This window comes from Chanodichthys erythropterus, chromosome 6 (assembly GCF_024489055.1).
Source record: "Chanodichthys erythropterus isolate Z2021 chromosome 6, ASM2448905v1, whole genome shotgun sequence".
Classification (NCBI taxonomy): domain Eukaryota; kingdom Metazoa; phylum Chordata; class Actinopteri; order Cypriniformes; family Xenocyprididae; genus Chanodichthys; species Chanodichthys erythropterus.
The window spans coordinates 11,113,653-11,141,160 of record NC_090226.1 but is presented as its reverse complement, the minus strand read 5'-3'; the positions used below and the strand labels follow the sequence as shown (position 1 = coordinate 11,141,160).

Below are 27,508 nucleotides of genomic sequence, written 5' to 3'. Positions count from 1 at the left end.
GCCCAGGACAGCAGGATGCTCCTGCGCTGGCACTGATTCCTCTATTTCTCTTCTCGATTTCCCCTTCCCCTCCCCTTTCCTAATCTCCTGCCCTCTGACCCTGATCCCTTTCACCCCAGAACCCTATTCCCTATATTTTCCCCTTCTTTCTTGACCATGTTGCCATGTGTCTACCGGCTCCAGCCTGTCCTTGCCTTGCTCTCCTTCACTTTGTTGACTCAAGGGGAAAATTGTCCAGCCACCTGCCTTTGCCCAGACCCTCACACTGTGGACTGTAGCGGCCGCGGACTTACCCGTCTTCCAGACGAGATCCCCTTGGACGTTCGGAGGCTGCTGTTGGCGGACAACTGGATCCCACGGATTCCTTCGGACTTCCTCGTGCTCTACAGCGACCTGGTCTACCTGGACCTCCGCAACAACTCGCTCTCACACATTGAGCCAGGTACCCTTAGCACTTCCTCCAGGCTGGTTTTCCTGGACCTTGCCTGCAACAACCTGACAGAGATCCCCAAAGGGACTTTTGGAGAGTCGAGGAGCCTAATTAAGTTGCGCTTGAGCAACAACCCATACCTGAGCATGGTCAATGAAGATGCTTTCACGGGTCTTACCTCCTTGCGTGAACTAGAACTAGAACGCAATGCACTGTCCGGGCTACAGGTGAGTGCCCTGAGCCAGCTGCCCTCCCTCCGGGTAGTTAGGTTAGAGGGCAACCCTTGGGTGTGCAACTGCAACTTTGCCAACCTATTTACCTGGCTGGTGGAAAACAGTCACAAGCTTCCCAATGGTAAGTCCTTGAACTCTTGTAGCTTGTTGAGCCTTGTCTTACTGTTGCATAAACGTTACTGTATGACAAGATTCCTTGCTATTTATATTACTCTAGATTAAACAAGGGACCTCTTCCTCTGATCTAAATTTAGCTCTCTCCCACCCCTACAATGACTACAAGGGATTTCCAGAGTAATGACAGATAAATGAGGACAGTGCCAAAACATTGTGCGATGTTCAAGTATGCAGTGATGCCCTTATCCTCTACAGAGATCACATTTTGCATTCCACATGGGAATGTGGTTTGTGATCATTAGACATGCTACGCATACCGAACACCTGCTTATTCGTGCTTGTGTGTGATATAGCAGTCAGTTATGGATGTGCTATTTATATGGGAACTTTCATCAATTGCTTCTTATATGGTTCTGCTGTTCATTGGGGTTACAGTGATGGAAATAACCTGTTCGTACTATTCTGTGATTAGTTTGTGGTAGTGTTCACAGAGGTTAAAAGGATAGTTCACTTAAAAATATAAATTCTGTCATAATTTACTCACCTTCATGTTATTCCAAACATGTATGACTATTTTTTTTTTTTTTTACTGTGGAACATAAAAGAATAAGAATAATTTCGAAGAATGGCTCTGTGTTTCTGTTCATACAGTGAAAGTCACTGGGGACCTGTGTTGTTTTGGACCCACTGACTTTCACTTAATGGACAAAAACTGTTGAAAAATTCTTCAAAATATCTTCTTTTATGCTCCTTGGAAGAAAGAGAGCATCATTCTCAGTAGAAATGTCACAACAGCCAACAAATAAATAAATAATTAAAAGAATCAGCTTATACAGATGTTCGGTTCATTGTCTGCTGAATAAAGCTCTGTGAAATAGATCAATATGGAGATGGGAGTTGGGGAATTTCCACTGGACACTTTATTTGACATTAATCAACATAACAAATATTAGAAAGAAGCATATTTACTCTCTGTGGATGCCTGTCTTTATTTTGCTGAAAGCAAAACAAATTCCTCTAGTGGCTGAATAGTATACAGACATATTAGTGTATTTCTTACAAATAAATAGCTGAAATAAAATATAAAAACAGATCACAAACATACAGTCATTATCTGTTTTTATATTCTTCTGAAGTTGTTGCATTCTTTTCAAATAAACATTAAACGTAGCAAACCCACAAGCAGGATAAGTCCATAAATCAGATGGTGAATAAAATGATCCTATCTCCCTCTATCTATCTACATGATAAATTATTCCGCAAAAAGGACAGGGATATTTACAGCTTGAAATTGTATATACAATCCTAGTCATCATTTTACTGTGGATAAAATGGAAAATAGATAACTCTGAACAAACATTATATCTAATGGGCAAACACAACGCAGCCCCAGAGCTACATTATGTGTCCTTTAGCTGAGCTGCTTGCGCTGTTTGTTTACATATGATCATGACCTTACTTTAGCGCAAGGAGAAATTAAGAGCTGCTCTTGCGAAGTAAAGACACAATGGCTAATAAAATGAAGTCCTCATGAGTATCGTGAAACATATAGGGCCTCATTTATAAAATGTTGCGTAGAAACCATCTTACATTTGATCTCATGATCATTTCTCAAATGTGCGTACGTGTGATTCAGAGAACGAGCTTACAAATTGTGCATACAACTCTCTTCCAGAAGTGAAATTTATAAATTGTAAATGATCTTGAAATTGTGCGCAGCTGAATGGTTTCAGATCTTCTCCTTGTAAGTGCCACCTAATTGATGTCATTACCATATGAAAGCCACAAGAAAAAGTGCATACGCCTGCTTAAGTCCTGACATGACGTCAAAGATCTTTTTTAGAAATATGAATTTGATAAATATTTAGCGTACGCACGCTCTAAGTTTAGATCTGTGCTTATGACTGTCACTGTGCTGTTGTCATTGCATTTGCAATTGACTTGCTAATGTCCATTTTGGTTTGGTCATTGAAAAGAAGTTTGTGCACTGGGTAAAATATGAGATCCCTCAGTGGCTCCGACAAATAAATTTATCATGGGCTTTCAAAGCAGACACTAGAGGGTAATAATGAATTGTATGAGAGAAGGGAGCCAAGCTCACATCAGCATCAGCAGCAGACGGGGAGCCAAAAGTGCAGCCAAGCCTCTGGCGTACCCGCCAACAGGCCCAACGTAGATGCACTCTGAAATTGAGTTAGAAGCGCACATCTCACCTCATGTTTTCCACTTAATTCTGCATCACTGGGCTCTTATGACTTGAGGAAGCCTGATAGTAGCTGGTTATAACTACAAACAGCCTAGAATGACCTTTGGAGCGGACATAAACAGATGACTGGACAGCAAGTCCTAACAGGCAATTTATCTATCTAGAGATGGACTTCACTAACGATGATATGATGAATGAGAGTATCACGCTAATTCATTTAGATTTAGTGACTGATATGTTGTGATCTAATTAACCACTGCTGCAATTATTGATTCGAATCCAGTATATTATCCTTGGTGCATTGCATCTCTAGTCTAATATGTGATAGCAGATTCTCTTGAGAAAGAGAGTAGCATATAGAGAAATGGTATATTCAGCCTCAAGGTTTAGGAAAATGGAGTTTTAAATCAAATAAACGCTGTAGCTGTTCTCCTCCTATCAGAGGAATGGTTTATTACCCTCTTGAACTCTTCCGCTGAACCGCTGATCTCACCCGAGATGCTTTGCGTTGGTCAGATACAATTCTCGAATGCATATCTATATTATCAGAGCTCACCGTGGATTATCCCCTTAATGAGAAGATGGATTTCCCAGCAGCAGAAACTATCAGTCCTATTTCTAGCTGCATGAGAAAAATGATAAGGGAAAGAAACTGTTGGATTAGAAGATGGAAAATATTACTGTAGATTATCCCATCACCATTTCTCTAGGCTGTGTTACATCCTGCAATTCACGTTTGATCTGATCTCAGAGTTTCAGCACTAAATTATTCCCAAAGTTGAGTTATTCACCAGTATTTTCCTTAAGTCATCTGCTGGTTTGGATAATAATGGAACAGTAACTAAGGGTTATCTTTTTTTACTGTTAAACAATTAAAAATGGCAATCAAACTAATTACATGATTTGCATTATATAAATGAATCCAATCACAATTAATTTATCAAACTCATACATCAATATTTGCAGTTAAAAAGCTGCAAGTAGGGAGTCTTTTGAAAACGTTGACTTAGCCTGAAAATTTGAACAAGCACAACTCACAAGTCACTCCTATAGACAGTAAAAGAAATGGACACAGCGACCCCATTGGAACTCAATTGAGTCAAGTGAAGCCCATTTTTAGCGTTTTTTAGCACTTCCGTTTCTGACGCGCAGACTCAAACTAAGCTTGATGATGTCAGCAACCTGTCTGACAGATGTAAATCTTCTAGTAGCTGTGCGTGCAAACTGTCATCGTTAATCTTGCAGAGACGGCGAGCTTGAGCGGCGAGTTCTTTGGCGTGAGTGAGCAGGAGTAAGTATTCTGATTAATTAGTTTGTATAGTATTTTGAAATGTAACGCCAGTACGCCATACTAAGTTAATGCATACTATTGCCTGCGAGCTTCTCCTCCTGTCTGTACGGTAATTTCTCTACTGTGCGACAGAGAGTCGAGTGGTTATGACGCAATTGTTAGCTTATTTTTACAAAAACTGTTTCTACGGGGCCATAATGTAACATAGAAGGTAATGGAGCCCTTTAAAACATTTAGAAATAAATTATGGACAAATGGAGTCTTTAAACGCCTCAGATGTAAAGTTATTCGCTGTCAAAGTGACACCAAAATGAATGGGAGTCAATGGGATGCTAACGCAAGTGAAGTTCTGCTACAAGATGGCGGCCGACTTCAACTTCCGGTCGACTTTCTTGGGCACAGGTCACTCCCCACTGCTCTCTGCTGCACTACAGCCCTCCCTCCACAGCTCCTCCCCCATCACAACGGCGCCTGCCGTGAACGCGCAGGCTAGTAAGCAAACAGGACCACCGGATAAACAGTTATGGCACATTCACTGGTACGGACGAAACATCAACAATATGATTTACATTGACTATGGCCTGCCCATACTTTGATTGAAAAACTTGGTCCTCAAAACATTACGTGTTTTGCAATGCATGTAATGTAACTGCACTATTTCTATTCGGTTATTAAGCCTGACGTCACGCGGCAGCGCTTCCGGGTCCTAACGCTCTATCTCATACCACAAGAAAACAACAAATGGTGCTAATATACACAAACAATGTGGTGTAATACTACAAAAAAATATAATCATAACCTTTATCTCCATATCAAAATTCTAGATGGCAAGACAATGATTCTTTTGTAAATCGTTAAAATATTAATGTCTGTAACGCTATGAGCACGGAGACTGTTGTGTAGACTGTAAGTATTTAAAATGTTTAACTTTTCAAAATGATTGATGTTTAATATGACTAAATAGCGCTCCTAAACGGCTGTCGATGGCATTCTCAAGTGAAATGAGTCGAGGCTTGGACCCGGAAACGGCGTTCCTTACGTCACGACTTAACAAGCGGATGTGTAAGAAATAGCTAGTAAGATAATATAACGGTAAACTAACGTTACAGTATGCAAGTAATTATTCTATCGATATGTAATGTTAAATAAGGTTTGCTAGTACATTATTTCAGCAATATGACAAGCCAGTGAATTAGTAGGTTTCAATAGTTGCTTTGCACAGTCCGTGAAATTTTATCTGTATGTTATGCGGCTCGAGTTTTGACACTGAGTCAATGGGCTCTGACGAGGAATTCACATCCACAGCGACTTCGAGGAGTCAACGGGCGGGGAGAAGAGGAAGCATCAGGCAGGGGACAGGCAGGCCTGTTTTAATGATCTTAGTTGTGTAGTTCTTAAAAAATGAAACAAATCAAGCAGGGATACTTACTTGTCAAGCAGAAATGTGGCTAACTTCAGGACACGTAGCTCCCTCCACCTTGGAAAAGCCGCTCCGATATTTACCCTCGTTTTATTTCGGGCTCTATCTAATTCTTTCTTTTTGCCTTTTTTATCATCGTCATCTGTCTTTTTCTGTTTACCCGTCTTTATTTTATGAGCAGGTGCCACTCGAGGAATTGGCAGTTTGGATTGTTTGTCCGGCTTAAGCAAAGCTGCGGCACACCGGTAATCTTGAATTTGAACGCCTGTACGCGCTGTGCATGAGAGGAGTGTGATCAGCGCGCATGCGAGCTTGATTGACACTGCTAAGACACTCGTCCTGGCTCTGATTGGTTGTTTCTTACCAGGAGCGGTGTATTTCTGCAAATGGGACAAATAGGACCACTGGGAGGAGCCAGAGGAGCTTGATTTTTTCACAGATTATCTGTCTCATATTCTACTGTCAGGACATAATGACAGGTTTAACAAATATGTAAAAAATACATTTTTACAAAAGTTACCTACTGCAGCTTGAAAAGCTCCTAAATTAATAATATTGATAATATTATTGATAATTCAAAGTCATTATTATTAGTGGCATTTATAAGTATTGAATTGAAGTACCTTTAGAAGTCAAAATATTATTATTATTTTTTTTCCCATATCTTTGAGCATAAGGAGGGCCATCTGTACTGGATGCATTCTTTCTAGTAATTTCTTTTTCTTTCTTTCTTTCTTTCTTTCTTTCTTTCTTTCTTTCTTTCTTTCTTTCTTTCTTTCTTTCTTTCTTTCTTTCTTTCTTTCTTTCTTTCTCATGACTGTGCACTTTCTTAGTTCTCTTGTGTGGTTGTTGTCATTTTCATTTAGAGGCATTCTGCATTGCCTGGCTGAAAGAAGACTTCTTGGGTTAGGTTCAATCAAATTTTCTTAGAGCTTCTGAAAATGGACATTCTATTCTATCAAAGAGCTATTGATATGAATATGTTTAAAATTGATTTTGGTAATGGGCTTTGGACTTTGTCTCACCCAGATATTCAAATAATCATATTCATTAGAATCCCAGAATGACCATTTTATTCTCAACCTCTCCGCTATTGCAATTCACGTTTCATATGCAATTATCTAGCGCATACAAACTGATATGTTCAGCTGAAATGTTAAGTACGCACTTAGGTTCAATAGTATATGCATTCTGTATGCGTGTGTTCAATACATAAGTGCATGGCATCACTATGTTTGACAGATGGAGACTCGTTTGGAGAATAGAGAGTGTCTAGATAATCCTCTGTGAGCATCAACAATCAGAATAAATGAGAGCCCATTACAGTCGATCACTGCCAAGCCTTGTTTATATCAAGACCAAATCACTTGAGCTAATGGCTAAAGTCTGTTATATACACACACACATAGATAGATAGACAGACAGAGACATGTATACTAGATGGATGGCTCTGCTTTTATTGACAACATTGATTCCACGCTTATCGTGATTCGTGGCTGGTGTGTAACTAGTGTAGACTTGCTCTGCGCTTGTTTGTGCTGGTGCTCTTTCACACATTTTGATTTCCCATGTGCACATGTGATCATACACCCTGAACACAGACTAGGCAGCCTGGCAGAGTGGGCTGCACTGGATAATGGCTGATGTAATGATTTAATGGACAGATGGGTCCTTTACTGTGTGACCTTTGAACTATGTCTGGTGGATGAAGGTAAAGAGCTAGTCATTAGGGGAGCCATTTAACGAATGGATAAATATGGCGAAGTTAAATCCGATCAGAAAGTGAGCAGACATTATCCACTTGACTTGAACTGTTTTACTATACTTATAAGAATAAAGTGCCTTTATAATAAAATCAACATAAATCAATCAATGCCTTTAATGAATATCAAGTTCAGTTTATGAATTGTATAGGGAAGAGTGAGGTAAGAAGTGTGTATATATATATATATATATATGAGCAATATCATACAAGGATTATTTGGTAATAAGTAATCAGCATGCAGATATATAGCCATTTTGCATGGCTACAAGTGTGATATTGCATTTATACAACAGTTTCGATGGCACAAGTGTGTAAATAAATAAAAAATAACAATGTAGTGTCTTTAAAACACTCTTTTGTTCAGAACCACTTCCTTCTGCCATGGATTCAAATCTCAGGTTGACAGTTTGACCGAGGCTTCATTACTAATTCTAAAATGTCACTTTTAGAACTTGTTATGAAGGAATATTGAGTCCCTCCATTGAAACTCATTGTAATTTGTACAGTACTATAGAGAGAGAGAGAGATCGCCTGAGCGAGCATTACCTGTGTCTGACATTCTAACATTCTTTCTTCAGGTCCATAATATTATAACCATTATAAAAATCAGTTTGAATGTCTGCTGAGGAAAGAGATCTTTGTATTGGTCCTTTTTGCAGTTAAGGGAATTTTCCATGGCAGCGCTAAAACAACATCCTTTGTTTACAAAAGTCCCTTTCAATTTAAAAGTCTCTTGCGACTGACTCATTCACTCGTAAAGTTTGCCGCCATTTAAAGGTGCCATCGAACGTTTTTTTACAAGATGTAATATAAGTCTAAGGTGTCCCCTGAATGTGTCTGTGAAGTTTCAGCTCAAAATACCCCATAGATTTTTTTAAATTAATTTTTTTAACTGCCTATTTTGGGGCATTATTAAATATGAGCCGATTTATGCTGTGCAGCCCCTTTAATTCTCCTGCTCCACGGCCACGGATCTCGCGCTTGCCTTAAACAGTGCCTAAACAAAGTTTACACAGCTAATATAACCCTCAAATGGATCTTTACAAAGTGTTCGTCATGCATGCGGCATGCATTCGTCGGATTATGTGAGTATTGTATACTGTTATATTGTTTACATTTGATTCTGAATGAGTTTGAGGCTGTGATCCATGGCTAACGGCTAATGCTACACTGTTGGAGAGATTTATAAAGAATGTTGTGTTTATGAATTATACAGACTGCAAGTGTTTAAAAATGAAAATAACGACTTCTCTTGTCTCCGTGAATACAATAAGAAACGATGGTAACTTTAACCACATTTAACAGTACACGAGCACTGAACAACCGCTTGGAGCTTGCATCTCTGAAAACATCTAAACAAATTGTAAAATAGGTGCTATGATTAAATATGAGTCACATATTTCAGATGTAAACAAATACATTCTCGCCTAAAAAAACTCTAAAAACTACAGTTCGTGGTACAACAAGTGTAGTATTTGTAGAAAAAATGCGGTGTATTGCTTGACCGCCATGACAGTCGCTTCAAGTGGAGTGATACAAACGGTAAAAAAGTAGGAGTGCTGTTAACACTAAAATATTGCATGACTCTCAGCCAATCAGATTCGAGAACATATATATATCATATGTATCTCAAACAAAATGGCATGTATTTTTACTACTACTAATAATAATAATAATTTATTGTTATCATTATTACTATCATTATTCTAGAATTGTTAAATATAAATTTTATATATTATATAATCATTTGCATATTCCTTAACATTTCTTCACATTTCTCCTTGCCGAGAAGAAAAAGTGGCATGGTTTATGCTGTTAATGGTTGTGGGAACTTGGTTGTTATTTTCACCAAATGAATTCTGTGTGAAAATTTACGATTTAACAAAAATAACTTTGCTCTTTGCTCACAAAGTGTCCTCAGGGAAGAATGTACTCAGTGGACTTTCTCAGTCTACCAGCAGCCTCCGCTATGAATCTTTTACGAGGGAAACAAGTGTAAACATGATCCACTGCTGTCATCACTGCTCATGGTTAAGACAGAACAAAGCCTATCTATAATTAACATCACCTGTGACCTCAGACTGCCCTGACCAGTGTAAAAGGAACCTAAAGAGACTCATTTTAACTGATTTACAACCAGTTCTTTCCACCCAAGACATGTTAACCGAAACCTTATAAACTGACCTCAGAGTGAGATGAATATCGCTGCTGTGCCATTAACTGTAAATATGTCTTTTCAATTAGGCCGACACTTTATTCCCAAATCAACACACAGTTTATTCATGGTGAACATTTCATTAGTATGTTTTCATGGGAATTGAACCCATGACCTCTACAAGTTGTATACTCAGTGTTGTATAACAAACCGCTTGAATAAAAGACTTGACTTTAATTTTCCTAAGCTTTTTATCAGCTTTTTACCAGTTGTCTAGTCTTCGATCACATGATCAAAATATGACCTGTTAATGAACAAAACAGGTGGGCAGAAATGGCACCAAAAAACAAAAAAAAAAACATAATTAAATTAATTTCCACCATCTGGCATGTCCTAGGCTGCATATCGACTGGCATACTGTACTTTCTGCATATATCCTTATTATGTAACAGAGATCAAATAAATGCTCAGCACATAGTTTGTTTTTAAATGCATGCAGTATGTTCTGTAATAAAACTCTGGGTCCTGTCTGCTGTGTGGCTGCTGGCATGTCGACAGCGTGTATTTTTCCATGCTAAAATAAATCCACCGTATGCCTCATGCCGCAAATGGCATGCAGAGTATGTCTAACTGCACCACTGAGAGCAATCCCATGTGTGTGTGACGTCACTGAGTCCCTTGTTTGAGGGAAACCCCTCCTGATTAGAATGAGTCACGCACGGCTGTTGCTGACACAGGACCGAAAGCTTCTTTACTATATCCCGCTTGCTAATTCTCTACCTCTCCTTGACCTTTCTGTGAGCTTCATCTTTTACAGTGATTTTCTGTTTAAATGCTAATACATGCAAAACAGTACCATTTTCAGAGCTCAATCAAACAGCTCACACTTGTACCCCCAAAGAGAGCTCTTGAGTACCTGTGCAGTGTATTACAAGGTAGAGAGCAAAGCTAGAGTTAAGCTGAGGTCAGGCAAGGTTGTCAATACGCTGAAATGCACACCGGCTATTCATGTATCTACAGTCAATGGCCTGAATAGAGTTAGAGATGGGGACGATGCCAGACTCCAATATCAAGCTGACGTCGGCCAAGTAAATCAATCAGTGGCGAGAGAGTGTGTTACACCGGAGCATTCGTTCCTCTTACCAGACGCTAATTTTGAATGTAATCCATCAAGTGCAGACAATAACCTGGCCGGCCGTTCGCTTGATGACACTTGAATCCCTCACTCGTTTACCCTCTACCTGGTATAATGAATGCCACATGGTTCATTTTATTGGGAAGAAGTGAATGACATTGAATTAGAGAATTTTAGTGTAGACATAACATAAACAACTGCGTCATATTGTCTTGCGTATAGTGTTTAATGAAAAATAATCATATACCTTTGTGGTGTCATTAGTGATATTACAAAAGTCTCACCATGGCTGCGGTTATTTGAATGAAAATACAGTAAAAACAGTAGTATTGTGAAATATTAAAATAGAAAACTTTTTAAGTTATGAAAATATATTTTAAAATGTTATTTATTCCTGTGATATTAAAGCTTCAGTGTCACATGATCCTTCAGAAACCATTCTAATATTATGATTTGTTGCTTAAAGGGTTAGTTCACCCAAAAATCATCATTTACTCACCCTAATGTTGTTCAAAACTTTTGTTCATCTTCGAAACACAAATTACGATATTTTAATTAAATCTGAGAGATTTTATGTCCCTCCATTGCCAGTCCACGCAACTACCACTATGATGCATCAAAAGGTTCATAAAGATATGAATAATGATGATAATGCTAATCCATATGAATTGAACAGTTAAGTCCAAATTTTCTGAAGAGACACAATTGCTTTTTATGATGAATGGATTTAATTTATGCTTTATTCACACGTAAACATTAATCAACGCACACATCAGTTGTGGTAAACGGAAGCTCAAGCGTGTTTGCTTGCCATGCGAGAACCAATGAGGTTCATTCTTATTTTACGCAGCACGTTTGAGCTTCCATAAAAACCATTGAGGTTTGTTCTTACACATCAAGCAAGTGCGGTTGAGCTTCTGTTTATGTTCGCTCATCAATGTTTATCTGTTCATCATTTAAAGCTATCGAGTCTCTTGAGAAATTTTGGACTAAATCGCTTCATTCATATGGATTAATTTTACAATCTCTTTATGAACTTTTTGAAGCGACAAAGTGGTAGTTGCGTGGTCTGTCATGTAGGGACAGAAATCTCTTTCAGATATCATTGAAAATCTTCATTTGTGTTTCAAAGATGAACAGAAGTCTATAGGCTACAGTTTTGAAATGACATGAGGGTGAGTAATTAATTACTGTATTTTTAAAAAACGGATTAAAAATGGATTCATTAACAGAAGTTATTACTCCACCACCTGTGTGACATTAACCAGCATTGCTGGACAACAAATTGCAACAATGTGGTCTCAGGAAACGGTCGTGATTAGATAGTTGATTTCTTCAATGATACATCTTACTATAGTAGTTCAGCAGTGAGTCAGATCGTTGTATAGCAGGGCTCTCAAGTTTTGAACTGAGTTCAGAGTGAGATTTCGGCGGCGACGGGGGTTTGGGTGGGGACGGGGGTCTGATATGAAAAATGACACATTCGTACAAATAAAAAAATATTTATTTAATTCAGCATTTTTGTGTGTATGTGAGTGAGTGTGAGAGATAGATAATGGTAATATAATCATACACATTATATTGTTGTTTTTCCTCAACGTTGTAATGTGAAACAATATAAACATGGTAACCATATTCCGACTCTAGTGTACCTTATATGTACGTTACGTTTGTCACGATAACTGGCGCGCTCTGCTTTACTAGTGTTTTTTCCCGCTCGCTGCTTGAGCCTACAATGCTTTTGTTCTTTAGGCCTATATTTTTTGTTTACACATATTGTTTTTAATTACTGTTTTAAACTGAATGAAAACCTTAAGATAAAACACAAACTTGTTGTGTATATTACCTAATCATAAGTTTGTTCAGAAATGGTGACGACAACTTGAATAAAAAATAAAAATAAAAAACGTCTCTCATTTTCTCAAAATAATCGTAATTTAAAGCTGCTGTCCACGATTTTTGGCCCTCTAGCGGTTAATAAACAGAACTGCACGCGTCTTGCGGAGGAACATTCTAGCCGGAGCTATGTCTGGTATGTCTATGGCGAGTCACAAAGTCATACTCTGCGGCGAGTCCTACCAGTCCGGTCTGAAATAGTCCGAATATAAACACTTATTATAAGTTTACCATAATGATTCAGGATAAGACAGAAACACGGTTTGGAAAATTGATTCATGTTGTATATTCTCATTATATATTTTTTGTACATTTTTTGACTGCAGCTTTAAATACACGAATATTCGAAAATTCGCAAACATTAATTTATTGCACATTTATTGGAAAGTCTGAATTTATCAGAAGTCCGAATGTGCGAATATAAAACCAATTTTACCCAAGTATGACTTACTGTACTCATAGGATGTGGTCCCACATCGATCACGATCAGTCTGTAGCCAGATGTGAATCAATGTGACTGACAGATGTCCTCCTCTGTAGCTAACTACTTCAGCGAGCATCTGAATCAGTGCGCGAGCCCGTGAATCACAGAATGTGTCGTTGGAATCAGAACATAAATATTTTTGTGGCGGGAATATCTAAATCTTACCCGGATACAGTAATTCTATTTTCTGATTGGCTGTTCGGTAGCTATATTTTTTTATTAGATTAACTGGTGCGTGGCAGGGCCTTCTGAACTCTTTGGGGAACTCGCTTGATTCCTCTAATAGCGGCGCAACTTGTTGTGCGTTATCCTGGAGATTTCTCTGCGTGAGAAATACATGGTGTGGCGTGTGAGCGTGTGAACGGGTTGAAATGCGTGTGTCTCACGCCCAATGCGTGAGACTTGAGAGCCCTGGTATAGGAAACACACCACAGGAAGCTCAAAAGAACAGCATTTGAAATGGAAATCTTGTGTAACATAATAAATGACCTTCCTGTCACTTTCAAATAATTTATCGCATCCTTGCTTAACAGAAGTATTAGTTTCTTTTTGAAAAATACTTTTTTTTTTTAAAAATCGCACTGATCCCAAAGCAACACAACAGAACAACCAAGTCTGTTGTTTTTTTCAATCAATCAATCAATCAATCAATCAATCTTTATTTATAAAGCACATTTAAAAACAGCTGATGCTGACCAAAAAATAACATAAAAAAAATCATTAAAAAATTCATAAAAAGCTAAGGCTAAGGAAAAGAGAAATGTTTTCAGGGATGACTTGAATGTGGCAACAGAAGGGGCTAGCCTGATATATAAAGGTAGGCTATTCCATAATTTGGTCCCACAACTGCAAAGGCCCGATCACCTCATTTTTTAAGTTGAGTTCGTGGTACAACAAGTAAGCACTGGTCACATGATCTTAAGGTTCTTGATGGGAGTGGCGAGAAAGTAAACTGGTCAAGTACTCAGGGGCCAGATTGTTAAGAGCTTTATAAACATAAAGTAAGATTTTAAAATCGACTCTAAATTTGATAGGAAGCCGGTGTAAGGCTGATAAGATGGGAGTAACAGACTCATGCTTGCGCGTCTTAGTGAGAAGTCTAGCTGCTGAATTTTAAACCAACTGTAATCGAGAAAGAGATGATTGGGAGACCCCATAATAAAGAGAATTACAGTAGTCCAGATGTGATATAACAACATAATGGATCAATGTTTGAAAATCACCTTTAGATAAAAATGATTTTACTTTTGAAAGCTGTCGGAGATGGAAAAAACTGGATTTTACCACAGCACTAATCTGTTTATAGAATTTTAGGTTGTGGTCGAAAAGAACACCCAAATTCCTGGCACAAAGGATTTCATAAGGAGTGAGAGAGTCACAATCAAAATGATCAAAATGTGTATATATATTTAAATAAAATGAAAGATATAGAATGTACTGAAAGTTAGCTTGCTTATTGTGCCCGGGAAATACTAAATCAGTGAACTGTGTTGGTAACGACAGAACTTGTGACCATATTTGGCTAACAATGCTTTCGGGACACACCCCAGGTATATAACAGGGTCAGATTAAATGTTAAAACTGACAGAATCAGGTTTACTCCCTGTAGCAAAACTTATTTAGGTTGAAAGGTCAGAGAAAATCAGTGTGATTAATCTCAGCTATCCCGGACATGTGTTAGACAGAAGACTATCTTTTGACACTCGTGAGAGAGCTTGACACTGTCTAGGCACAGCTTGTCTTAGATCTTCTCATTAAAAGAAAGCGAGTGTGATAGTTTTCCTCTGGGCCTCTTAGTGCTATCCTGGAATCTGACCGCTTTGAGTGTTCACAGCTCTGCTTTCACAGCCGAGGATGTGAAAAGACCTATTCTCTTTTACAGCGTTTACAATGTGAACATACACCTGAAGTAAAATGCAAGATGAAAAACTTTGAAACTAAAGTCATTCATCCGACACTGATTCATATATTTTATAGTTCCTCTAACAGGACATTGTGGCATTATGAACATATATATATATATATATAGTATCTCACAGAAGTGAGTACACCCCTCACATTTTTGTAAATATTTTATTAATGTCTAAACCGCTGGCCACAAAAGTGAGTACACCCCTAAATGAAAATGTCCAAATTGGGCCCAAAGTGTCAATATTTTGTGTGGCCACCATTATTTTCCAGCACTGCCTTAACCCTCTTGGGCATGGAGTTCACCAGAGCTTCACAGGTTGCCACTGGAGTCCTCTTCCACTTCTCCATGACGACATCACGGAGCTGGTGGATGTTAGAGACCGTGTGCTCCTCCACCTTCCGTTTGAGGATGCCCCACAGATGCTCAATAGGGTTTAGGTACCCTCAGCCTCTTTAGCAAGGCAGTGGTCGTCTTGGAGGTGTGTTTGGGGTCGTTATCATGTTGGAATACTGCCCTGCGGCCCAGTCTCCGAAGGGAAGGGATCATGCTTTGCTCCTTCATGGTTCTCTCAATGAACTGTGGCTCCCCAGTGCCAGCAACACTCATGCAGCCCCAGACCATGACACTCTAACCACCATGCTTGACTGTATGCAAGACACACTTGCCTCACCTGGTTGCCGCCACACACGCTTCACTCTATCTGAACCAAATAAGTTTATCTTGGTCTCATCAGACCACAGGACATGTTTCCAGTAATCCATGTCCTTAGTCTGCTTGTCTTCAGCAACCTGTTTGCGGGCTTTCTTGTGCATCATCTTTAGAAGAGGCTTCCTTCTGGGATGACAATCATGCAGACCAATTTGATGCAGTGTGTGGCGTATGGTCTGAGCACTGACAGGCTGAACCCCCACGCCTTCAACCTCTGCAGCAATGCTGGCAGCACTCATATGTCTATTTCCCAAACACAACCTCTGGATATGACGCCGAGCACGTACACACAACTTCTTTGGTCGACCATAGCGAGGCCTATGGCAATCTTCTTATAGCCTACGCCATCTTTATGTAGAGCAATGATTCTTTTTTTCAGATCCTCAGAGAGTTCTTTGCCATGAGGTGCCATGTTGAACTTCCAGTGACCAGTATGAGAGAGTGAGAGCGTTAACACCAAATTTAACACACCTGCTCCCCATTCACACCTGAGACGTTGTAGCACTAACGAGTCACATGACACCGGGGAGAGAAAATGGTTAATTGGGCCAAATTTGGACATTTTCATTTAGGGGTGTACTCACTTTTGTGGCCAGTGGTTTAGACACTTATGGTTGTGTGTTGAGTTATTTTGAGGGGACAGCAAATTTACACTGTTATACAAGCTGTACACTCACTACTTTACATTGTAGCAAAGTGTCTTTTCTTCTGTGTTGTCACATGAAAAGATATAATAAAATATTTACAAAAATGTGAGGGGTGTACTCACTTCTGTGAGATACTATATATAATATTTTTTTAACAACGTTTTTTCAGCAAGGATGCATTAAAGTTCTGAAAAGTGACAGTAAATAATGTGACATATATAATGTTACAAAACTATTCTATTAAAAATAAATTATTTTGAACATTCTATTTATCAAAGAATCCTGAAAAAAAAAATATATATATATATATCACGGTTTCCACAAAAATATTAACATTGACAATATTTCTTGAGCATGTTTCTTAAACACCAAAACAGCATATCAGAATGATTTTTCAAGGATCATGTGACATTGAAAATTCATCTTTTCAAGCACAGGAATAAATTAAATGTTAAAATATATTAGAAAAGAGTTATTTTAAATTGTAATACATTTTCAAAATATTACTCCTCTTTTTTTCTGGATTTTTTTTTTTTTTTTGTAAAATAAATGCAGTTTTTGTAAACATTAGAGAAATCTTTCATTAACATTAAAACATCACTTACCAACCCCATACTTTTGAAAACTAATGTACAAAATTATTAAATGAAACATTGTGTCAACAAGCTAAGTGGATAGATTTATGTTAAAAAAAAAAAAAAAAAAAATATATATATATATATATATATATATATATATATATATATATTAATAATTGCAAGATACTAGCGTCAATACTATTAATACAAAAATGTTAAATTATGTAAAAACAGTCATTATCCCCCATTATCCCCTCTGCCTTTAAATTGTTCTGACTCATTCTTCCCCTTTATATGTTCTAAATAAAATCAAACACTCCCCTTTAAGGGTTCTGAATAATATTAGCTGCTCCACTTTTCAGCTTACTTTTTTATGGTCGGGGAGCATACTGACACCTCAGTATCAATCAGAACATCCTTAGTAGAACAGTTCCTTTAAATAAACTTGAACTTTGTATTCAGAAAACAAACATATTGGAAATTTCCACAGGCTCTTTAGGACAAGTTGCTTTTGCCTGCAGTGACCTCCATGAACACAACATATAAATCTCAAACAGTGTTCAAAATCTCCTTGAACCGTGGCACATGGAGTGCACCCGAGGACATATAAATATGATTGAAATTTTGAGAAACCTCATGTCTGCAAAATATAGCTCCCATATAGCAGGCTGCCCAGGCCACCCGTTCAGTTACAGTAACCTGTGATGGAAATAGATCATTCACAAACCGTAACCAGGTCACGATTCGCTGAGGTCAAGAATATTTCCAGCCGCACAGAATATTGATTAATTCTTCTCTCTCTGAACACAGCCCATGCTCTCCATCTCCTAAGACTGAAAATAGATGAAAAAAATTATATCTTGAGCAGGGATATGTGAAGTGAAGAAACATTAATCAACTCGGAGAGCCAGGTGAGGATCACATGATCAAAGAGAATAGCCTCTTAAAGTGCCAAAGGCCACTGTCTGAAGTTAGTAGAGCGATGAGTGTGACGAAGCTATGTGAATTTAAATGCAGGCCATTTATCTCCTTCATCCTCCAGTGAGTTATTCTGACACTAAAACACATATGAACCGTCCAAGCTCACATTTCAAACTTAGTCTTGAATCTGATGTAAAAATCAATAAGTCGATATAAGAAATAGACTCTTACTAAGAAATGAAAGAGAAAGTCAAATGAAAATGCTGTAAGGTCACTGGGCGCATAAAATTTTTACAGTTTGATATGAGTTTGAGTCCTTCTCTGTATTATCCCTATCAATAAAAGTGGAAAATAATGATAATAATAGCAACGCATCAATAAAAATAAAAATATTGTTTAAATAATAATAATAAAAAAAGACTTGCTGGCTTATACTAGCTTAATTATTTATTATTTGAAACTATTTTAGAAAAAAACAAGGCTGTCAAATAATCATTTTAATTTATTTTAGACAAAAAAAGACTTTAGACTTAAAACTATGTATAATTTGTATATCACACTGATTTTATAACACAAGCTAAACTCAAACTGTGCACCACTTCAGTGTTTTGAGGTTTTCCATTACATTTGGCTCCAGTATCATCCACCCACCTGCTCTGAGCTCGACTTCCCCCGGTACTTCCACCTGTGAGTTAATCATATCAACATTTCATGCCTGATACCTGCAGGGAATTTAGCTCACTGAACGTATTTATCTTGGAAGCTAGTAATTTAACACAAAAATACATACCAGTTTCTGTGAAAATATTGATGTTATGTTCCTTGCTAAAGATCTGTCAACAGCCACGCCCCAAGTTAAAGAGGCCATATGATGCCATTTTAAAAGGTCATTATTTTGTTTATTATGTGTAATGTTAAAAAACAAAAACATTATTTTTCACATATTGTATATTATTGCAGCACCTCATTCCCAGTCTGTCTGAAACAATCTGACTGATTTCCGGCTTCTACAAAGCCCCTCTGAAAAGCCCAGATTGCTCCGATTGGCCTGACCCAGTGCGTTCTGATTGGGCAAACACCTCAAGCGCATGACGGAAATGAAACGCCTCTAATTATAATTTACCGATATTATTTGCCTTCTTTCTTTTGTATGCCTTTGGGTGGGCATTGTGCTAATATTTCACATTGTGATGTAGACATTTGCGGAAGTAACATCTAGACTTCGATCGAGGTACTTTAGGCAAGTCTGGAGCAGTGTTTTCTGTTAGATGAATCCCTTTTGTGGGAGACTATGAGCTAACTTTGCCGATCTTATACATGCACAAACAGATATATTACATGCTAAAGGAGAAGAAAAAACATTACAAAGCAACATATGACCTCTTTAAGCTCATGACCTGTGATGGTTCTCTATTTTAAAGGTGCCCTAGAACTTCTTTTTAAAAGATGTAATATAAGTCTAAGGTGTCCCCTGAATGTGTCTGTGAAGTTTCAGCTCAAAATACCCCATAGATTTTTTTTTATTCATTTTTTTAACTGCCTATTTTGGGGCATCATTAACTATGCACCGATATATAGGTTGCGGCCCCTTTAATTCTCATGCTCCCCCTCCCCCAGAGCTTGCACTTGCCTTGAACAGCATAAACACAGTTCACACAGCTAATATAACCCTCAAAATGGATCTTTACAAGATGTTTGTCATGCATGCTGCTTGCATACATCGGATCATGTAAGTATAGTATTTATTTGGATGTTTACATTTGATTCTGAACGAGTTTGAGGCTATGCTGCATGGCTAAAGCTAACATTACATTGTTGGAGAGATTTATAAAGAATGAAGTTGTGTTTATGAATTATACAGACTGCAAGTGTTTAATAATGAAAATAGCGACGGCTCTCTTGTCTCTGTGAATACAGTAAGAAATGATGGTAACTTTAACCACATTTAACAGTACATTAGCAACATGCTAACGAAACATTTAGAAAGACAATTTACAAATATCACTAAAAATATCATATCATGGATCATGTCAGTTATTATTGCTCCATCTGCCATTTTTTGCTACTGTTCTTGCTTGCTTACCTAGTCTGATGATTCAGCTGTGCACATCCAGACGTTCTGCCCTTGTCTAATGCCTTGATCATGGGCTGGCATATGCAAATTTTGGGGTCGTACATATTAATGATCCCGACTGATACGTAACAGTCGGTGTTATGCTGAGATTCGCCTGTTCTTCGGAGGTCTTTTAAACAAATGAGATTTATATAAGAAGGAGGAAACAATGGAGTTTGAAACTCAGTGTATGTCTTTTCCATGTACTGAACTCTTGTTATTCAACTATGCCAATATAAATTAAATTTTTAATTCTAGGGCACCTTTAAAGGACAGATGACACATTAAAGTCGGCATGAAATCAAAATCGACCCTATTTACTTTGTTAGCGCATATTACTAGTCTTGTGGTGAACAATTAATCCGTGCAAGTTAATACACAAAAAAAAATAAAAAATTGTTTGGCGTGGAAATCCTTAATCAAAATCTGAAAAGTTATTTCCGTTCTGGAATGGCGTTCCTTCTCTGATGACGTCAGTTTGGCAGCTTGGGTTGAAAATGCTTAAACCACTCCTCTACAACCGTTAGTCTGCTATGATCAAGAGATGGAGAGGAGGAACGCTAAAGTAAAACCCTGCCCTCCATTCAATATTCCGTTTCACATGGAAATACATCACAACACTGGAGAAAAGTCGTTTGCAACTTCTAGTTCACGGAGACTTTAATCATCATATTAGTGATGGAAAGTCCTGGATGTCATTGAAAACTGGTGACTCATGTCACGAGAAGAGGTTTCAGACTAATATCATCCTGTAAATAGTATCTGACAACCTCAAGGCCTGCAAGGTGTATCAATCTGCAACTGTCCATGATTCTTTAGCCAACAGCTTTCTTTTCAAATGATCATTTGTGAACATTTCCTCTGGACTGAGTTGCTGGAAAGCAACATGAGTTTCAGTGGCATAATAGAAGCACAAGGCTGGCTGGTGTCAGGACTGAGGCTGAGGCCATGACTTGACAACCCATATTTAAAATGTCTTCATAGGCTTTCATTGTTACATCAAATCCTTTAAACAAAATTACACATCAGTTTAATACACACTGTAAAACATCTGACTGTGAAAGTGATGGTATATTACTGGCTACTACTTAACATATGTTTATTTACTGTAAAATAACAGTATCTCATTGAATTGGAATTAACTTCAGAACTGTTATGGTAAATTACTGTTAAACTCCCATGACAGTCAGCAAATCCTTCATCACTTTTGCATCACAGCGAATCTTTCATCACGCACACACACAAACAAAATCTACTGAACATGTTGGGAACCCAGCAAGCAACATGATCCTATTATTATTATTAATTTGTATGTTGCATTATGAGTGAAGAGTGCATTGATTTTGCTGTAAAGGTCTAAATATAGCATTTTTCTTGTAAAATATCACAGGTTGATCTTCATTATTTATTTATTACCATTCATTATTTTACATAAATGGTTTTGAAATAATGCAAAATAATTACTGATATTGCATTAATAATGTAGAATTAAGCATATTTTTTTACAATAAAATACTATATTCATTAATTTACCATAAATTCAATGTATAATAGCTCTTTTTTTCGCAACACAATACTGTTAAAAAAAAACTGTAAAATAACCGGATCTTGTTGCATGGTGGTTCCCATATTTAGGGAAATACCCATAAGCCCTTTCTCTTGACTTGACTAATTCAACTTGAAAATAATGTATAAAGCGCAAATTTTATGGGTATTCCCCCAAATACATGAATTAATTTTACTGTAAATTTCTGAATATTTTATTGTAAAAATATTAGTTAAGCCATCATGATTTATTAATTATTCATTGTATTACAATATACATGGGCTTATGGATAATATGTGACCCTGGACCACAGATACAACTATTTGAAAATCTGGATTCTGAAGGTGAAAAAAAAAAAAAAAAAAAATATATATATATATATATATATATATATATATATATATATATATATATATATATATATATATATATTGAGAAAATCGTCTTCAAAGTCTTTAGCAATGCATATCCACTCACAAAAATAATTTTTTATATATTTACGGTAGGAAATTTAAAAAAAAAATCTTCATGGAACATGATCTTTACTTAACATCCTAATGATTTTTGGCATAAAAGAAAAAATCGATAATTTTGACCCATACAATGTATTTTTGACTATTGCTACAAATAAACCCATGCGACTTATGACTGGTTTTGTGGTCCAGGGTCACATATGTTAATTTAATGAGAGTGAAAATGCCACAGTATGCCACAGTAAAATGGCACTGATGCCACAGTAAAATGCAGAATTTAGTAATTTACTGTAAAATATTATTGAAGCATATAAAATGCTTGCAGTGTTTTACAGTACAAAGCAAGTGAAAATGAGAGAAGCTAGATTCACGCTTCTGTCGTCTTCTGCCGTTGTGCAGCTATCCCACACAAACTGTGAGTTAGCTCTGGATATAGTTACATCTCCCACACAGAGCCTCACGCTCCAGTGCATCAGATGACCGGCTGTTAAAAGCAATGAGAGCGAACATGTCAGCACTCCCATTCTTCTGTGAGACTGCACGTTCTGACTGCGAGAGAGAAAGAGAGAGAGAGAAACAAGTGAAAAAGCCCAATGCTTGTTTTTATCATCTTTAGAAGGCATGACATGCTCCTGCTGTTTTATTTCTTGCGTTTAAGCGTTCAGTCTTAAAAGAAAACAAGCCAGCCTTGATATCATCTTGAGAACTCATTTACTTTTCTTTCTTATTTCTTTTTATTTCCTGCTCATTTAGATGAAGATGCATTCTTTTCTGTGAGATTCCTCCGTGTAAACTCTAATCACACTCTTATTAACATCTACTCGCATACACAAATATATAATTTACATTTATATAATGTGAGTTGATTATATTTCTCCGCGCAGCTGAAAGCTGTTGTGGGATATTCCTCTCGGTGGATTTCATGATTATGTGCGGGAGACGTGCCTGAGTCTTATATGCCCTTGATTCAGTCTCATTAACACACAGCAGTGAATCAGCAGGGTCACAGTGAGAGTGTGTTTGTGTCTTTACTTCTGTTTTAAATGAGTGAGGGCTGACAGTCTGACTCCTGTCCTGGTCAAATAGTGGCATAAATAAACATGAGAGCTATTTTAGGCCTTTTCATAAGCCTCCTGCCGTTTCATTTCCATGTGTAAAATTCAAAAAGTTCTTGAAACGAGTCCAGGGATTCCATTTGTGTAAGATGAATCTGATCTAAATGGTCATACAGTGCAATTGTCCAGTCCTTGGATGTAAACTAATAGAGCTGTATTATTATGGTCAATATTATGGTTGTGCAAAATTCAAAGTTAAATAATAGGCTCCCTTTCAATTAAAGGATTAGATCACTTTTTAATAAATTTGCAGGATTATTCTCCTTATAGTGGATTTCAATGGCCTCCACTGTTGAAGGTCAAAATTACAGTTTCAGTGCAGCTTCAAAGGGCTTTAAACGACACCAGACGAGAAATAAGGGTCTTATCTTGCAAAACAGTCAGTCATTTTCAAAAAAAAATTAAATGTATATGCTTTATATTAACAAATGATCACCTTCCAAGTGGTTCCGCCAAAACTGCAGTTTCATATTCTTCAAAAAGCTTACGCTGTATGTCCTACGCCTTCCCTATTCTACTTTCGGAAAAATTGGAACTGCTGCTGCGTTCGTTCCGTAAGTAGGTTTTGGCGGAACCACTTGGAAGGCAATCATTTGTTTATATAAAGCATAAACAGTTGTTGTTGTTTTTTTTCGCGAAAATGACCGATCGTTTCTCTAGATAAGACCCTTATTCCTCGTCTGGTATCGTTTAAAGCCCTTTGAAGCTGCACTGAAACTGTAATTTTGACCTTCAACAGTGGAGTCCACTGAAGTCCACTATAAGGAGAATAATCACAGAATTTTTTCATCAAAAACCTTAATTTCTTTTCAACTGAAGAAAGAAGCACATGAAAATCTTATAAATTAACAAATTTACAAATTATCAGGAAAATTGTATTTGAAAGTGAACTAATCCTTTAATGAGTGTGAATTAAATTGAACTGATCACAACCCAAATGAAATTGCATTGGAATAACAGGAAGAGTAATTTACGGTATTTTATTTTAAAAATTCTACACTACCAATGAAAGGTGTTGTCTTTGAATTAGAGTTGTCAAAAGAACCGATGTTAGTACCAATCAGTACTGAAATTTAAAAATGTGCTGCTATGAGTGCTGTTGAGCGGATTTGTTAACGCCTCTGATTGGCCATTATGTTGACGTGCTCATCAGATATCTCTATGATTGGCTTCAATGATCAAAGCTTCAAAAACTTTGTAAATAGTCATCAATGACACACTTCACCGAGCGCTTACACAGATCCACACGGGAGCATTTGAAAGCAGGTGTCTATCGCTGACAGACTCTTGCTTTCAAATGCTGCCGCCTTCAAATTCAAACACTTCATGTGCTTTCAAATGCTCCCATGCGTTGATCATTGTAGCCAATCACAGACATGTGTGAACACAATGGCCAATCAGAGGTGTTTACGATGCCACTCAGCAGCGCTCAAAGTGTCATATTTTTTAATTTCAGATTAGTACCGAAGTCAGTACTTTTGACAACTCTGCTTGGAATGAATTCTCATATCCTCATCAAGGCTGCATTTATTTGATCAAAAATACAATAGCAACAGTAATACTGTGAAATATTTTTCACAGTATTTAATAGTGGTGGGCATAGATTATGTTTTTTGATCTAGATTAATCTCACTGTATTCTTGGAATTAATCTAGATTAATCTAGATTAAAATGGCTAATTTGAATTCTGCCAAAGGCATTCAGAATATGTGTGCTACCCAAATAATGACTAAAAGTAAGTCTTTGAGAACGGGTTTCTCAAGCCAGGTGGCGCATTAGACCAGGGGCTCATCTCCTGTTTCCAAAATGCATCACAAACTGCTTGAGAAAGCTGATAATTGGTGATGAAAATAAATTATGTTCAATAAGATGTACTTGTGTTTACTAACTGTTGATTCAGTTAAACATGAATTTTGAACTGTAGGCCTACATAAGAGGTCGTGATGAACTGTTTACAGTCAGTAGAGTAACAGCTTTCCCTTAGTCTTGTTGAGGTTTCCATTTGGAGGCTTCTTAAAAATAAATTTTCCCTGAAGCAAACCCAGAGGCTTCATAGCTGCATCCATGTTAGCACGTCACGTTTGATGTGGTAATTTCACAGTAGGCACACAGGTTCAAAGACTTGTTCTCGCCCCCTACAGTGCAATTGACCCTAGCCGGGAGTTTGATTGACAAGCGATCTAACCAATCAGAATGCCGAAAGCGCCATTTTGTCCGACAAAGCAGTCAGGAGTTAGAAGATTAACCTCTGTGGAGTTAAACTTGAAAAATTGTGTATATTGACATCTTTCCGCGTTTGAAACAACATTGATTCTCATGTTCATTCATGTTTATTTAATGTTATAAATGGACTCGTAGAAAGAGATGATCGGTTTACGAGCCTCTTGAGCTGAGGCGCTACAGCAATCTGTCACGACACATTAAAGAGCAACAAAACGGTTTTTATTGTTTGAATTTCTTAAAAAACTACACAGTTTTAAAGCTGGGACTTTGATTAATATCATAAGTAACCTGCTTTGTCTTGTCTGCCGATGTGTTGTCAGTTTCCTCTTTGCTCCGCGATGTATTTTTCCCTATGTGTGTCGTGACAGCGCCACGGCTTGTCGGACAAAGCAACAGTAACTAAGGGGGGCGGGTCTTTGCGAAGGGTCAATTCGGCTAGGTATACATCCGCGCTAAAATATCAAGGTGAAAGTCATCATAGCTTGCATAGTATAGACCCAGCTCCCAACCCAACTTTGAGAATAGATTAACGGCGATATATTTTTTATCGCCCGATAAGAGTCTCATGTTAACTCAGCACACTAACGCCGATAACGGCCCACCACTAGTATTTAATAAGGTTTACTAAGATACTTGCAAAGATGGGCATTTTTACATAATTTTGTGTGAATTTGCCAGTTAAAGCTCAAGAAAGAGAAATCAATGCAGAATTCAAGTGTTGTCTGAGACACGGCTTTCTGGGTGTGCGCTTCGGATGTTTGCGCACAGTAAACTTCTTGTCCTGTAAAGGTGCTGTAATAATGCAGGGAACTACTCGTTATACTTAAATAACGTAAGGAAGACTGTAAGGGATTTTAGGCCTAAATCTGTTTAAGCAACAGCTTTTCTTTAAAAGAAAAAAGAAACCATATACATTGATCTAACCATTGTAATTTGGAGCCAACTTATTTGAACTAAAAACTGTATATTTTTTTGCTTGTAATACAGGTATAGAGGGTATGGAGTGCTCTTTGCCCACCGATGGACGCCGTGTGCCTCTTAGCCAGCTCTCCCAGGACAGTTTTCGGGAGTGCCAGATCACCCTCACCCTCACCGATTTCCTCATCATCATCTTCTCGGGCATCTCCGTCTCGGTGGCCGCCATCATGGCCAGCTTTTTCCTGGCATCCACCGTCCACTGTTTTCAGCGCTGGAGCAAGGGCACTAAAGGAGACGAGGAGGAGAGTGAAGAATGAGGAGGGAAGATGGAGCCGAATACGACCTTCAATATGATTAGGAGCTGCCAGTTCTTGACAGAGTTCAAACAAACAGCATGACTGGACAGACCCCAGGTAGAACTTAGCCTGATGGATAGTGGCAGCGCTAATAAAGTAACTAGCACGGATGCAGTACCCTCAGAATCAAAGGATATTTGGTATGAAAGTAAGCCTTAGTATGCAAACTTCCAGGGATTCATTTGTTGAAGGAAATTCTTTGAGATCCTGTCGTGCAGTAGAGTTCTCAGTGTTGTTGAATACTGTTGTCCGTAGAGTTTCCCTTCATGTAGTCAATATAAAGTTAGCAAAATACAACTGTGCTACTTGTTGATTGTGCCAAATTAGCACTGGTAGGCAGCAATGGTTCAGGCAAGCATTGATGATGAGGAATAATAGCTATTCAAAGTCATGCAAGGTAAGTCAGAAGTCAAACGCTCCAGCTTTATACAGCCAAGTATATGTGATGGAAGCCATTTTCCTTCAATTTTGAAATGATGGGGGAAAAATAACATGAGCTTAGAGAGATTCTAGAAAGCATTACCTGAAATTGAAAGTTTAGAATAGAGCTTAACGTGAATAGATGTGTCAAATGCCGCACTTTAAAATGGTTCTGTCTAAGTTACACTTGCCCTCGAACCAGGTTTACTGGTTTCGCCCAGATCTGCCAAAGAACGCTTTGACTGAGGGACTGAGGTTAATGTGTTTTGAAATATAGATTTATTTTTCTTTAAAGAAAGTCTGTGATCTTAGCAAGATTACATTTATTTAGCGTAATTATGGTACTAATCACATATTTACCCTTAATGTGACTAAAGACAATATCTATGGGATAGAGATAAGTACATACTACAAATGTCATTGTATTATTCATGTCTTAAAGGTAT

The 27,508-nt window shown here is 37.7% G+C and overlaps 1 protein-coding gene across 1 annotated transcript; it reads left to right on the top strand.

Annotated features, from left to right (window-relative positions):
* The first annotated feature begins 156 nt into the window (after nucleotides 1-156).
* On the top strand, nucleotides 157-27,508 carry lrrc38b (leucine rich repeat containing 38b). The gene is made up of 2 exons (XM_067387249.1): nucleotides 157-784; nucleotides 26,356-27,508. Exons 1-2 carry the CDS (start codon nucleotides 157-159, stop codon nucleotides 26,601-26,603), a joined length of 876 nt encoding a protein of 291 aa, XP_067243350.1. The 3' UTR covers nucleotides 26,604-27,508.